The 15,407-nt window shown below is 34.0% G+C and overlaps 1 protein-coding gene across 1 annotated transcript; it reads left to right on the top strand.

The window, feature by feature from the left end:
* The first annotated feature begins 1,779 nt into the window (after positions 1-1,779).
* LOC101895616 (WSCD family member CG9164) lies at positions 1,780-12,747 on the top strand. The gene is made up of 7 exons (XM_005187768.4): positions 1,780-2,606; positions 8,359-8,511; positions 8,581-8,707; positions 8,766-8,876; positions 8,940-9,191; positions 12,119-12,288; positions 12,360-12,747. Exons 2-7 carry the CDS (start codon positions 8,377-8,379, stop codon positions 12,519-12,521), a joined length of 957 nt encoding a protein of 318 aa, XP_005187825.2. The 5' UTR covers positions 1,780-2,606; positions 8,359-8,376; the 3' UTR covers positions 12,522-12,747.
* Positions 12,748-15,407: the final 2,660 nt, after the last annotated feature.

Below are 15,407 nucleotides of genomic sequence, written 5' to 3'. Positions count from 1 at the left end.
GCTACGTCAAGTCTAAAGACTACAGAAATAAGCCAGCAACTATTCCAGCTTTGGAAGACAACATTTCCGAAGAAATTCGGGCTATTCCGGCCGAAATGCTCGAAAAAGTTGCACAAAATTGGACTTTCCGAATGGACCACCTAAGACGCAGCCGCGGTCAACATTTAAATGAAATTATCTTCAAAAAGTAAATGTCATGGACCAATCTAACGTTTCAAATAAAGAACCGATGAGATTTTGCAAATTTTATGCGTTTTTTTTTTTAAAAAGTTATCAAGCTCTTAACAAATCACTTTTTATGTTAGCTATACCCAAACCTCAACTGATTTCAATATAATTTGGCAATTTTTTCTGGTGCCAGATTTTGTCTCTCTCGCTTTGGGTGCATCAAATATATGAAATCGGCTGAGTATATGTATGGGAGCTATAATCAAATCTGAGCATATTTGAATATAATTTGTCAAATTTATTTTTGTACCAAATTTAACAACTCATGCCGAATTTCAATGGAATCAGAAATATGTATCGTGTTTTGTGCATCAAATATGTGAAATCGGCGGAAAATATATATGGGAGCTATATCCAAATCTGAACCGATTTTTCCAAATTTCTTTGGAATCGGTGCCTAAAATACATGAAATCGGTCGAAAATATATATGAGAGCTATTAATATAATTTGACAAATGTATATTTGTTTTAATTTCCGCTACACATTCAAAATGTCATTGAAATTAGAGATACATAGCTGTTTGGTGCATCAAATACATGAAATCGGTCGAAAATATATATGGGTGCTTTATCCAAATCTGAACCGATTTCAATTTAATTTGACAAATTCATTTTGGCTCCCAATTCCGTTACTTATTTTAAATTTCATTAAAATTGGAAATACATATCGTGTTTGGTCCACCAAATGCTTGAAATCGGCCGAAAATATATATGGAAGCTATATCCAAATCTGAACCGATTTCAATATAATTTGACAAATTTATTTTCGGATTAAATCCCGTCACACATTCCAAATTTCATTGGAATCGAACATTCATATTGTGTTTGAGGCATCAAATGAACGAAATCGGTCGAAAATATATATGGGAGCTATATCCAAATCTGAACCGATTACAATATAATTTGGCAAACTTATTTTTGTTACAAATTCCGTTACGCATTCCAAATTTGGAGACTGTATCTTTAACCGATCAATAGATATGTGCATATAAAATCTAAATTTTTGGGAGGTACCTCCGATTCTGATGCTATATCTCCAGTTCCAAGTGGAAATTCAAAAGTGTATTTAGCCTATGTTACTTTCAGGCGATGTTGCAGTATATGTGGAAATTTTGAGGAAAATCTATTCAGCGGTTTTCGAGTCCATAAATTACAAACAAACATACAAACATTTTCCTCTTTTATAGATATAGATGTTAACTTTGCCATTCTATTATTTAGCGGCATTATTCATCGGAATCGATTCAATTTTCGTATTTAAAGATTTTCATGAGTACTACAACTTACGACAGATATAATGTTTGTTGTTGTTGCAAAATAATCAGGTTTAATCCAAAAGAACAAAACAAAGTATTTATTATTAAAGAAAATGATTACAAAAATGCCAGAGAAATTTTAATTTTCTTCTTCTACTGAGCTTGTGATTGCCACTTGAGTATAACAAGTTTTTGCTTTAGGACTTGTTTTTTAAATAACTCTTGGGGAGAATATGTCCGGACAAAAACCAGGGGAGTTGATGAGGACTGGTGGCTCTTAACGAGAGGACGGTATTTCCTACTTTACCCCCTGCTAAATTAAGCCTGGCTATTTTGCAACAACAAAATATCTACGGCATTAAACAAATGCCAACACTGTTCTGTAATTTTTAAAAAAATATTCACTTTGAATTTGTTTATTTCTGACACAGTTAGACGTTTGCAGTGCTTCTAAAGCTTAAAGCTTCCCAAGTTTAATTGCTTTTGCTGAATACTCAGCTGATACACCAATCGTCGACGAATTGTTACAACAAAATCAGCTCTCAATTTAGGTTTTTGGCACGACATGCGCGTTAGCACCGAATGCCAAATTACCAAAATATTATTTATTTTATTTGTTTTCCCAGAGTTCTTCGTCATCATCATCCGCCATCCTCGTAACCAAGTGAATATAACAAACCTCTGAAAATTAGAAGAACATATAGATAAATTAATACGTCAAGTCTTTGCAGTATTGAAATATCATTTAAAGTGTCAACGAACAACTGCCAAACCCAATTTTTAGGTTTCCTAGGCACTCAAAATGATAAACAATTGTTAAGCAGTCAACCAGCCAGCCTGGTCATCATCTACCTAACCAGCTAGCCATTCATTCATTCATACTTCCAAGTGAAACTAAACCACCAAATAACCAAACACCCTTCCCACAGTATAACGACCCCAGTGAAACTGTATAGTGGAAATTCAGTCATTATCTGAGTGCGAGTGAGGTTGCTCCGTGTGTTCCGTGTACCCAAGAAACGCCATTCAGAAAGAAAAAGAAAACGAAAACACAAAAACCACCCGAAAAATGAAAACAACGTGCATCCAAACAAGCCACATTATCCAATAAAAAGTGTAAAAGTGAGTAGCAGAAGTGAATAAATATGTAGATGCACACACACACACATTAACATTATCATAGCCAAACATCTGGCCAATTCGTCGAGAAGAACAATTCCAGATGTTCAAGTGATCCAATAGACGACCAATGCATAACCGTTTCCAGATCTTAGCAATTTTTGCTGAGACTTTCGTAACAAAAATCATTTACACGAAACAATTCGATTGTAAGGGAAATTCATAAAAAGCTCTTCTTTTTTATTGTCCTCGAATATGCATTTGTTATTTTGTAATCTAGTATCGCGACATCCACATTGGTAACCTTATTCCCCCAAAATTTCAAACAATGGATTGTTCACTTCGTACCAGGCACGTTAATTATTAAAGAAAGTTTTCCTCAGAATAATTAATGAACGGAATATTCATTAGGTTAATTTTGTAAATCTACAACAACACCATTAACGTCCAGCGTCAAAGCAAAACCGGAAACGTAATATTTTATAAGGAATTAGCTCGAGAAATCGAAGAGTTGTATTTGCGAAAACAAAAAAATCATAAACAACGATTTACAAACAAAAATGTAAACATCTAAAATCAGAAAATCGTATGCTATGTCCTCTGTGCTCTACGCCATTTAGTTTGTAACAAGTCCGTCCATCCATCTGTCTGCCCGCCTAGGGAAAGCTTTCGAAAAAAAATCAAGTAGGTTGTAGTAGGAATTGATTCAAAATTCGTGCTTGCAGGTCTACGTCTTCGTATTGCCCCCATATTCGGCATTCGATATTTTGATGATTTAAGCCACATTTTTAACGGAATGGTAGTCATATCTATTGCAACTCCAAGTAACAACTTTTAAGTTACTCCTGCGGCAGCTAATTATCTATACAAGCTTACGGCGGATTAATGAAAATTTAGGGAAAACGGTCTATCGTAGGATCCGAAACAGAGAAATTAGCAATTCCTCTTTTCTGTTGCAGAGAATAAAATATTTCGCAGTTTTGATGTGTTCTAGAAGACGCATTGCACCAATTCTTATAATCCGACTAGTGCCCTTCAACTTCAAACGATTATCTATGAAATAACACCTTTTCAATAAAAACCAGTAAGGAACGTTCAAAAGACGGATGGGGCCAACTATAATATACCCTACACCACTACGCGTATTTAGTTATGAACGAAATAATATCGCTCTATAGTGCATGATATGATTTCGATAAGGATTATATTATAATTTCGATAAGGATTATAATAAATAAACCAGATAAACCGGACCGAGTCTCACCAAATGGAAAAATTCGGTGGAATATGAAAAAAGTATATTCAATGCCCGGTATCAAAATATAAATATATGTATATATATATATATATATATATATATATATATATATATATATATATATATATATATATATATATATATATATATGTATATATATATATATATTATAATATATATTAATTAATATATATATTAAAGACTAAAATTACGGGCCGGCAACGCGGACCGGGCCAGCTAGTATATATATATATATATATATATATATATATATATATATACATATACATATATATACTAGCTGGCCCGGTCCGCGTTGCCGGCCCGTAATTTTAGTCTTTAATGCTATTATATCATCCACCTTGGAAAGGAGGGTATATTAACTTTTCATTCCATTTGTAACATCATACTTTTATATCAAAATGTTTTCATGTGATGGTTATACAAAACGTGATCAGTTTTTGCATGGATGGTTTCTTCCCAAATTACCAACATTTGCCGAAATTAGTATGAAAATATGGTTAAAATGTAAGATATACTTGAAATCGGGTTGTATCCTTATCCGGGAGTTATGGCAAAACTCCCGGATAAGGGAGTGATTTAAGGTATCGTGAAAGTTTAGGGAGAATTTCTGAAAGAATAGAAATCCTTTTCCCTTTATATTCGGTTTTTCACCGATTGCAGTCCCAATGAATTTTGCATATTGAGTTTTCATTGGACGGATTATTGTCATGTGAAAGAAGTAGGTAGGTCCACGTGTTGAAATGAGCCCCATAACGTTTTGTCGGTTATTTTTGTTCGTTTAAATGTGTTCGCATCTTTCAGCTGAAGATCCTGGAGTTGAAAGCTAAATGCCAATTTCAGACATGAAAGATCGCCATTTAACATCGTATTGCGTACTATTTCATTTTTGATATTATTCATTCAGAATTCAAAACAAAAAAAGTAAACTTCTATATATAGTTTTTAAATTGAAAAAAATTTCACACCAAAAGGATCTTTTCTTTTATATTTTTATTGGCATATTTTACGCATTCCAGTCCAGTCCAGCATTCCAAGATTCCAGTCCGAAGTTGTATGGATTGTGAAAATCCGTCAAAACGTTCTTGAGTTATAAGAAAAAAATCTTCAACTTGTTCGCTGTTTTTTTACAGCGAATATTTAAAGTTCCTTACGAAGTTTGGTCCATACTATTATTTTGAAATTTGATTCCATTGAAAAAATGTTCTCAGTTTTTCCCTATTTTAGTGCAATATGCTCTTTTTTGATTTTTTAGCAATTTTGGTTTGACCACATTAAATTATTTTGACAACATCTATTCAGTTCCGCCACTCATAATTTTCGTCGCTTTCTACTACCCAAAAAGACTACACATCATATTAGAATTTAAAAAAACTACAAATGTACATTCCGAAATAGTAAGTCAAAATGGAAAAAAATCAGATTTTATCCTTTTCTGCCAAGAGACAATTCCGAATTTGTGTAAATCGTTAAAATCAGATCAGCGGTTCTTGAGTTATGAGCGTAGTAACTAACACAACTTCCTTACATATATATATAGATAGATTAGAAGTATGCGTGGTCAGTTCCCTAGCGCCCAAATAAATTCCTTAGTTTGGAGGAAAGTCAACAGTATCTCGTGTAATAATTTTCAAACCGACTCGGGGTATGACGAACGTTTGTACAAAAAATTATGCAAATCGGTCCAGCCGTTTTCAACTGATTCCATTACCAACAAACAACAATTGATTTATATATATATATATATATATATATATATATATATATATATATATATATATATATATATATATATATATATATATATATATATGTATATATATATATATATACCAAATTTGGCTAAAATTCAGTCCACTTCAGTCCATATTAGCCATTTGGTGCACAAAAACCCTGAAAATTGATAAAGATATATATGGAAGCTATATTCACAAAATGTTAAACACTTATTTCTGAGCTGTATCTGATGTCGGGTACTACAAATTATAGTTGTGGAGTGCATAGTACGCATGTGAGGGACTTTAACACCGAATCGGATAAAACATATATCCCATGAAGCCATATCTGAACCGATTTTTACCACAGTTGAAGTACTTGTTTCTAGGATGAATTCAGTCGGAATTGCAGAATTACCCCGAAATCGATTGAAGATATAAATGGGAACGATATTTAAATTTGAACCGATTCTCACCATTTTCAATAGGGTTCGTCCTTAGGACACACAAATGTTGTTTGGAAAATTTCATCTCAATCGGATAATAAATGAGATCTACATTTTGTTCACAAAAATACATTGACCGACTGACATACATACATACATACATCAGCTCAGAAAGTTATTCTATGAAGATCCTCAAAAGTAACTGAGGAAATTTTCTCGCTTCCCTCTTCTAGCAAACAAATGCACAAAGACAAAATACCCTTACCACTATGCGGTGAAGGGTATAAAAATCAAAATGTTATTTACGCCAAACAGAAGGTTATTTCTTCTTTGTGTACTGGCAAATTTAAAAATGAAATTGAAAGGGGTTCATTTTCAAAATCAAAACCAAATATTCTAAATCTGCACGCCCCCAAATATTTGAATATCTTGCATAAATAGATCCAGTGGCTCTAAGATGATCATCGAACAATGTGGTGTGTGGTATAAACATTTATAAATTGTATTCGTTACACATGTAGCTTACTCATATACATACATTTTAAATTTAGAGCAGAATGCCACCAACAGATCTGAACACATCATCACAAAAAAATATTATTTGTTACAAAAATAAACATACTCAAACCCTATTTATCTGTAAGTATTTTGAGAAGAAGAAATTCGCGGTTTCAGAATTACAGTTGACAAGCAAAAGCCGCTTTAAGTCGTAAACTCAAATCACAGCCAATGTCTGTTTTTATACCCTCCAAAATTTTGCACACGTGTGTATTTTGTCAGTACGCAGGTTAAGTTCGTACATGGGTCATGTCAGTCCACATTTTCGTATAGCCCCCATATAATGGTACCTCTCGATATTCGGCATTTTAATGATTTTAGCGACATTATTTACCTGTATTTTTATACCCTCCACCTTTGAAAGGAGAGTATATTAAATTTTTCGTCCCAATTGTAACACCTCTAAATATTCGTCATAGACCCTATAAAAAGTATATATTCATGATCAGCATAAAATTCTAAGTCGATTTAACGATGTCCGTCTGTTGAAATCACGATTCAGCTCACATTAGTTAACGTAGAGCTTTTGGCACCGTTATTTGCTTTGTGTCTAGGATGGTTGGCATTGAAAATGATATATATCGGTCCACGTTTTCCTATAGCCCCTGTATAACGGCACCTCCCGATATTCGGTATTTTGACGGTTTTTCCTATATTTTTCTACGGATTTGTCTAAAAATTGGTATTTGTAGATCGTTATGGGTTCAAGCTCCAGTGGCAGAACTTGAATATCTACGTCCACGTTTTCTATAGGGCACATATAACGGTTCCATCGGATATTCGGCATTTTCAAGATTTAAGGCACATTTTCTAACAAATTTCTTTGAACATTTGGTATTTGTACTTCATAATGGATTCTACAACCTGCATCAAAATGAATTGTTTCAAATTTCGTAATGGAAGATCTTAATGGGAACTACAGCCTATGAAAAAATACATGTGTATGCCCTGTATTCTGTCTTCTGTATTTTTGTGATATTAGCGACATTATTGATCGGAAATGATTCAAATTTCGTATTTAAAGAACATAGGTACTACAACTTGCAAGAGAAAATTGTCTATGTAGGTCTACGTCTTCTTATAGCCCACATATATCGGTATCATCCAATATTGGGTATTTTTATGATATTAGCGACATCGGAATTGTCGCTACAGCCTATAAAAAAATTACACATGCAGTAGCACGCCTTCGTATAGCCCCCATATTAGGGTTTTAATCAAGCGGTATTTTTCGGAGTTTTTTTCTTTTTTTGAAAATTTTTATGTTCCATGGTGTTAAAAGTTATTTCGTCGTGTGGCTGCGGGTATAATAAAATTTGAAGAAAAATCTCAATAAAATGAAGAAAATGTAAACTTGTACAGGAAACGAGGTAGATCCGTAGTTACTTTTGATGATCTTCATACATCACATTCTGCATCGATTTATGCATGTCGATTGTAATGGAATTTTGCACAGATCATTGGCCCAAGAACGAACGCAATTTCAATTAATGATAATCCGTCCAGAGTTAGATATAGCTCCCGTATATATTCGCCCGATTTCAGGTTTATACATATGATCGAATTGCCTATAAGTGTATTAAATTCAGATTTAGATATGGCTCTCATATATATATGTTTTATCCGATTATATATTTAAGTTAACCAAAATCCGTATTAGACACATAAAGGCTGTCGGTACAAAACATTAGGTGCATCCTAAAAATGCGCATTCCAGTACAAATATTTAATAAAATGTCCTTTTTATTTTTGGACAGTAATGAAAAAGAGGCGGTATGGCATTACAAGGTTGGCGACTTTGCGGCGTAACGGTAACAATTGTTATATACATTGGAGGAGTCCTCTTTCTATCCATGAATAATGTTCCTGGCTCACATCCTAGACGAATACGTACTGAACGTTTTGCAGAGGTAAGTGGGAATGAACAGAGGCGAAGAATTTGCTGTGTGTTTTAATGTGTTCTTCATTTCCGAATTTAGTTTCCTAATTACCGAAATCAAAAGCATGGCATTAGTCAAAAGATGACAATTAGATGGTGTAAAGAACTAAGATATATGCAACCAGAGCTTCCAGCAGAACCTGCAGATGCAGCTTCCGAATTTAATAGTAAGTTTGCTTCAGATATTGGCACACCAGTTGGTCAAAAATCCACTTTTTTAAACAGATCCAAACATTAGCGACAATGATGATAATAGTAAGACTGGATTGACTGCGTTGGCGTCTTTTCCCGGAAGCGGCAATACATGGCTTAGATATTTACTGCAACAGTCTACAGGTATTTATTATACCATCGGCACTTTTAATTAATATATAGTGGGTTATGTTGAAACTCTTTTAGGTATCCTGACTGGAAGTATTTACAAAGACTATGGACTACTAAAGACCGGGTTTCCTGGCGAAAATGTATGCAACAGTTCTGTGTTATTAGTAAAAACTCACGAATGGGGGCCCAAAGCATGGGCTCCCTTTTCAAAGGCTATACTATTAGTTAGAGATCCTGAAAAGGCTATAATTGCTGAATTCAATCGACAAAGTGGAGGGCATGTTGGATTCGCTTCTCCAGACCGCTACAAAAGAACAAAAGGCAAATGTATGTTTTATTTGAAACCCCCTAAATTTAGCCTACAAATATTTAGAAAAATCCCGAATTACCTATTTTAATTCATTTTGTCCTGATTGAGTATAATTCATTCTTAATGACGATTGCATATAAAATATTCTGAGGATGAATGGTGTTGACAACGATATCGACCCGTCAACAATACGGAGCCCAGTTGTATTTTAAATGTTTCAGTAGCAACTTTAAACCGGATGAGCTGTAATTTGGCATATCGATATAGCTTCATATAGTGGTTGCTTCAATGGAATTTGGCTATAATAAAGCCAAAATAATATTTGGTCCTGGCCTTTTCGGCCAGAAAAGTATGACTTCTGATTCAGTTCTGTTATTAGGAATATCCAATCCAATGAAGACAAGGTATGCTAGTAGACATTGAAAAAAATGCAAGTATAGAGGTCTACCTGTTTGGTTTGTAATGTCAGAATTACTATCAAAAGAATCAAAAAAACCAAACAACTTGTTGCATTGATTTTGAATAAAAAATTGAAGACCACGAAAACTGAATATATGACATATATACACCATAATTTTTACTTTTGTTTTTAATTTTTTTGAAGAAAAAAAGCAAAAAATGTCGGAAATAGCAATTAGCATTTAGAGTTGTGCTGATTGTGGCAACTCCAATAAATTCAAATTTTATTACAAATTTGTTAAATAAAATCAAAAATATAGAGAAAACATTTAAAAAATATAGTCCTGCAAAGTCCGCTAACAAAAAGTTGATATATAAAAATAGTTCATATACACATACACTTTTGGTGAGATTCTGTAAGAAACAGTCAGTTTCTGCTCAAAACGATGGATCTCCTCCTGTCGTTTTTTTTTTCTGACATTTTCGTTTGTATTTTTTCGTTACAAAAACCAAAAATACAAGGGGAAATATACGGAATATAGGGAGGTACTGATATATGGGGCATACCCCAATGCCTGGACCTTTATAGACAATTTTCTGTCATAGACTGTAGTTCCCATTACGAACTTTAAATACGAAATTTGAAACAACTCCTGTGAATAATTTCGCTAAAATCATCAAAATACCGAATATTGGGATGTACCGTTATATGGAAGCTATTCAAAGGCTTGGGCCTGTGTACGCAATTTTATGTCATAGGCTAAAGAAATTAAAAACAACTCTGGTGAAAAATGTCCCTAAAGTCAAAATATTGTATATCGGGGGTACCGTTGTATGGGGGCCTATACGATATCGTGAACCTATATAAAAAATTCTCTTCCAGAGGGTAAAGTACTCAAAAAGAACTCCTTGAGTGGATTTTCCGACAATTCCATTGGAAAATGTGACTAAAATTTCAATTTTCAGACAACTTCGTTGAAAAATTTGGCTATAATTATCAAAATACCGAATAGCGAGGGGTACCGTTGTAAGGGGGCTATTTGATATCGTGGACCTATATAAATAATTCTCTTCCAAAGGGTAAAGTTCTCAGAAAAAACTCCTTGTGTGGATATTCCGACAATTCCATTGGAAAATGTGACTAAAATCATAAAAATACCGAATTTTGGGGCGTACGGTTAAATGGGGGGGGGGGGGGGGGGGTATAGGATATCATGGACCGATATAGCCCATGTTCGAACTTGACCTTCCTGCACACAAAAGACTTATCTGTGCAAAATTTTAGCTTTCTATCTTTATTCATTTTGACTCTAGCGTGATTACAACAGACGGATGGACGGACAGGGCTAAATCGTCTTAGAATTTTATGCTGATCAAGAATTTGTATATGTTTTGTTATGTCTAAAATGATTATTTCGATGAGTTACTAACGGAATGACGAACTGAATATACCCTCCATACTATGTATGGTGGAGGGTTTAAAAATAATGATACAAAAACAGGCTGTGTGATCTCAAAAACAACATGGTTTTCGGTAATTTTAGGACAAAGTAGGTCAATATAAATCTTAGAAATAAGAAATGTAGCTTGGTTTGTATTTGAAAAACATATTTGCTGTATTAAGCGTAGGGTAAACTGTAACTTCTTGTTCCACAAGAGTTGGACATTTTCTTAAAACCGAAGAACATGTGAAGTTGTAGATATTTATTTGTGATAAATTAACGAAAAAAATATTGTACCAGATTCTTTTCATGGTCGTAATGTCGACAAAACAGGTATATAATGTGCCGTGTCGTCATATATTAAATACGGAATTTGGTTAATTTTGAATGTCAATTTGGAACATTATACAAACATGTTATAATAATAGCTTAGTTGGCCTAAACAACAATGAAACAGAAACCAAAGATACAAGGCAATCTATTTTGTAATAATGTAAATGTCCTCTTGGTTGTGGGTATAAAAATATTGACTTAACATAAACGAGCAAATATGAACGGACCGATCTTTAACCGATCTTTTTAATGAAAAATTTTCTGACTATATTCAGATTGTTCAATATGGGCTAGCGCCGACGTAACCAAAATTTCCTTTTAAACCAATTTCTGGATTGTCCTTATTAAATTTGTCTTGACTTTAACTATATTGAAAAATATTATTTTGGGACAAGGCTTCGGAGTCGAGTTTGATTTTAGCTACGAAAGTCGTAGGTGGAAGATAATGTAGCTTTGATGAATAAAATTAATGCAATATCCGCTTTCCGACTCCGATTCCGTTTTCGATCCCAACTTAAGGCACAGACTGCAATATCGGCTTGGAAGCATTACTGAGGACTATGTCTAAAATCGTTCAGAAAGCTACTTCAGAACAATGAGCTATGCTAAAAATTCTTTGGAAGAAGCTTTCTAAAGCTAATTCGAATGAACAAATACGAATGTCTCTTACTAACTCATCCTCATCATATCATTATATACTTAATACTTTGTCATTGTATACATATACTTTATTTTGATTATTTTTGTTAATCCAAAGTGCATCTTTACAGACTGGCAACAATTTGTAACGAACAAGTTACGTGGATGGGAGCTGATGAATCTCAACTGGGCAAAGAATTTTACAGGCAATGTTAAAATAGTTTTTTACGACGATTTAGTCAATAACGTTGAATCAGTATTAAGAAGCATTTTAGACTTCCTCGAATTTCCCATAGACGAGGTAACTAAAATTCAATACATTGCTATAAAGCTGCACACACTTATTTACTTCCCTTCCCCAAATGATTCTAGCATCTACTCAAGTGTGCGCTGATGCGAAAGGAGGGGATATTCCGACGAAAGAAACGAATACTATCATTTGATCCGTACACACCTGCCATGAGGGCCAACCTAGAGGAGCGTAAACAATATGTCTTCAATGTGTTGGGCCGGACGACGACAACAACTAACTAGGAATTTAATGCAACCCCGTAGCATGAATGCTCACAACATGTATTTGAATATACCCGTAAAATTTATTCCATCTATGTAAAATATCTACTCACATCTAATCAACATGCATACACACACACATACAAACATTCAAATTTACAAGTACGGAATGAGCACAATGTCCAATCGTGAAAAGGACATAACTTTACTAACGAATGAATAAAACTTCGAATATACAATAAGGAAATGCAGTTACAATAAAAACTTAGATTAATTCTATATATAAATTAATAGGTTATTGTTGTTTTTTGTTTTGTTTCCTTTGTTCTATTTTTTTGTGTTACAACACACAATGCAACACGCCCGATATTATTACATTACATACATATACCAATTAAAAGTATTCGCATGTATGAGTATGTTGAATATGTACTATTCAAATAAAAAACCAAAATGAATGTATGCTTATGTATTAACATACATATATACACAATACAACAATAACATTTCCTCTGTTCCACCACTGTAAGAATGTAAAATTGTTTACTACGATAACGAAAAAAACTAGTAGTATCTTGCAGATTCTGGAACCGAGCAACTTGTGGCTTTTATTCGCAGCAATACAAGGTAAATGCTAAAAAACTGTTTTTGTATTTTTTATTCCAAATTATAATTGACTACTAGTAAACAATTGCAATTTATGTGAGATTAGGACGATTTTAAATGGAAACAAGCAAAAAAGGCAAACTATTAATACCCTCTACCATTTGGAAGGATCTTGAAAAATAAAACAAGTAAAAATGCCCTCCACCATTTGGAACGAATTAGAAAATTCTTAAAAAAATAAAATCCATTAAAAATTCTGTTAAAATCTTTAAAATACCTAATATCTATATAGATAATTATCCTTCAATGGATAAAGTACTCACAAGAAACTTCTTGTGCGGATTTTCAGGTCATTTCATTGAAAAATGTGGCTGAAATCATCAAAATACCGAATATCGGGGTGTACCGTTATATGGGGGCTATACGATATCGTGGACATATATAGGCAATTCTCTGTCAGGGGGTAAAGTACTCACAAAGAATTCCTTGTGTAGAATTCCGTTAAAAATGTGTCTAAAATCATCAAAATACCGAACATAGGGGGGTACCGTTATATGGGGGCTATATGATATCGTGGACCTATATAGACAATTCCCTTTCAGGGGGTTAAGTGCTCACAAAGAACTTCTTGTGTGTACTTTCAGACAATACCATTGGAAAATGTGGCTAAAATCATCAAAATACCAAATATCGGGGGTACCGTTATATGGGGGATATACGATATCGTCAATCTATATAGAGAATTCTTTGTCAGGGGGTAAAGTGCTCACAAAGAATCCCTTGTGAAAAATTTCAGACAATTCCGTTGAAAAATGTGGTTAAAATCGTCAAAATACCGCATATCGGGGATAGCATTATATGAGGAATACACGATATCGTACCTATATAAATAATTCACTTTCACAAGATAAAGTACTCATACGGAGCTCCTTGTGTGGGTTTTCAGACAATTCCCTTGAAAAATTTTGCTAAAATCATCAAAATTCCGAACATAGGGGTACCGTTATATGGGGGCTATACGATATCGTGGATCTATATAGATAATTCTCTTCCAAGGGATAATGTACCACCAAGGAACTCCTTGTGTGGATTTTCAGACAATTCCGTTGAAAAATGTGGGTAAAACCATCAAAATACCGAATGTATTGGGGTACCGTTATATGGGGGCTATATGATATCGTGTACCGATATAGCCTATCTTCGAACTTGACCTGCCTGCGGACAAAAGAGAAATCTGTGCAAAATTTTAGCTACCTATCTGAATTCGTTTTGACTGTAGTGTGATTACAACAGACGAACAGACGGACGGGCATACACGGCTAAATCGTCTTCGAATTTTACGCTGATCAAGAATATAAGTTAATGTTAGAAGTTAAAGTTTATTTCACACTGCTATGGTGTTTCTTTATTTTGTTACTAACATTTATGTTGCGGTGCTATGCACCTCTCTTGTTGGATTTACAATTATGAATTACTTCAACTTAAAACTAATATTATACTGCAGCCTGGTCGTGCTCGTTATTACGCTGAGTCATCACTTGCGGTGCGCTGGTATTAGTGCGCGTGTTTGTGGCGGATGACTGCCCTGGTGTCATATTCCTGTTGATTTGTCGGACTGCTTGCGCAGCATAATGATGGGAATGTTTACTAGTTGGTTTGCATATTTAGTTTGATGTTTATTAGGGTGAGCCGTTAACTCCTCCCTCTCGAATTATCAAGCGTCTCGATTGATGTGTTTAGAAATATGGCAGATTATAAAGACTGCCGCGTTGATTCAAGTTAATATTGTGGTTTGCTAGTTGTTTTGTTTTGATAACAGATTCTGTTGTGCCGGCTGCCAATTGGCTTTCTGACACAGTCATTTCTATTTGAGGTCTAGACATTCCTTCATGTGGGGTCATTTTTATAATTTTCATACTAGTTTTGCGCCTTTGCCTCATTTTTACTGCCATCAGGAGGATGACCAATGCTAATATGAGACTGATGTTAAAACATAAACTGGTCTTGAATTCAGTATTTAGACGCTCGATTCTTTTATTACTTTTCACGTGCAACGTTTTTAGTAGTTGTAGAGATAGTATTTCTTCGGTGTAGTTGTTTCTAGCTGAGTGTTTTAGTAGCGCAGGCAACGGTTTGGAGTAAGCAGCTTCTTCGACGGTGAAATTTTTGTTGCCTATCCTAATTGTAGAATTACTAAATCTTATTAAATAAGTTCCTGTTACATTTTTTTCGTTTCCATTTATGACAATATTTTCTTTTATGTTATTTATCAAAATTAATCCAGGTTCTATTTCCTCTAAA

The sequence above is a fragment of the Musca domestica genome, unplaced genomic scaffold (assembly GCF_030504385.1).
Source record: "Musca domestica strain aabys unplaced genomic scaffold, Musca_domestica.polishedcontigs.V.1.1 47, whole genome shotgun sequence".
NCBI lineage: Eukaryota > Metazoa > Arthropoda > Insecta > Diptera > Muscidae > Musca > Musca domestica.
Note: the sequence above shows the minus strand (reverse complement) of the source record. Positions and strands in the feature narration are given on the sequence as shown.

Bases quoted from the DNA above. Each gene is read 5' to 3' on its own strand.
- LOC101895616 (XM_005187768.4), top strand. From the start codon at position 8,377: ATGGCATTACAAGGTTGGCGACTTTGCGGCGTAACGGTAACAATTGTT. The intron at 9,192-12,118 runs GTATGTTTTATT...GCATCTTTACAG, and splicing joins CAAAAGAACAAAAGGCAAAT to ACTGGCAACAATTTGTAACG. The intron at 12,289-12,359 runs GTAACTAAAATT...AAATGATTCTAG, and splicing joins TCGAATTTCCCATAGACGAG to CATCTACTCAAGTGTGCGCT.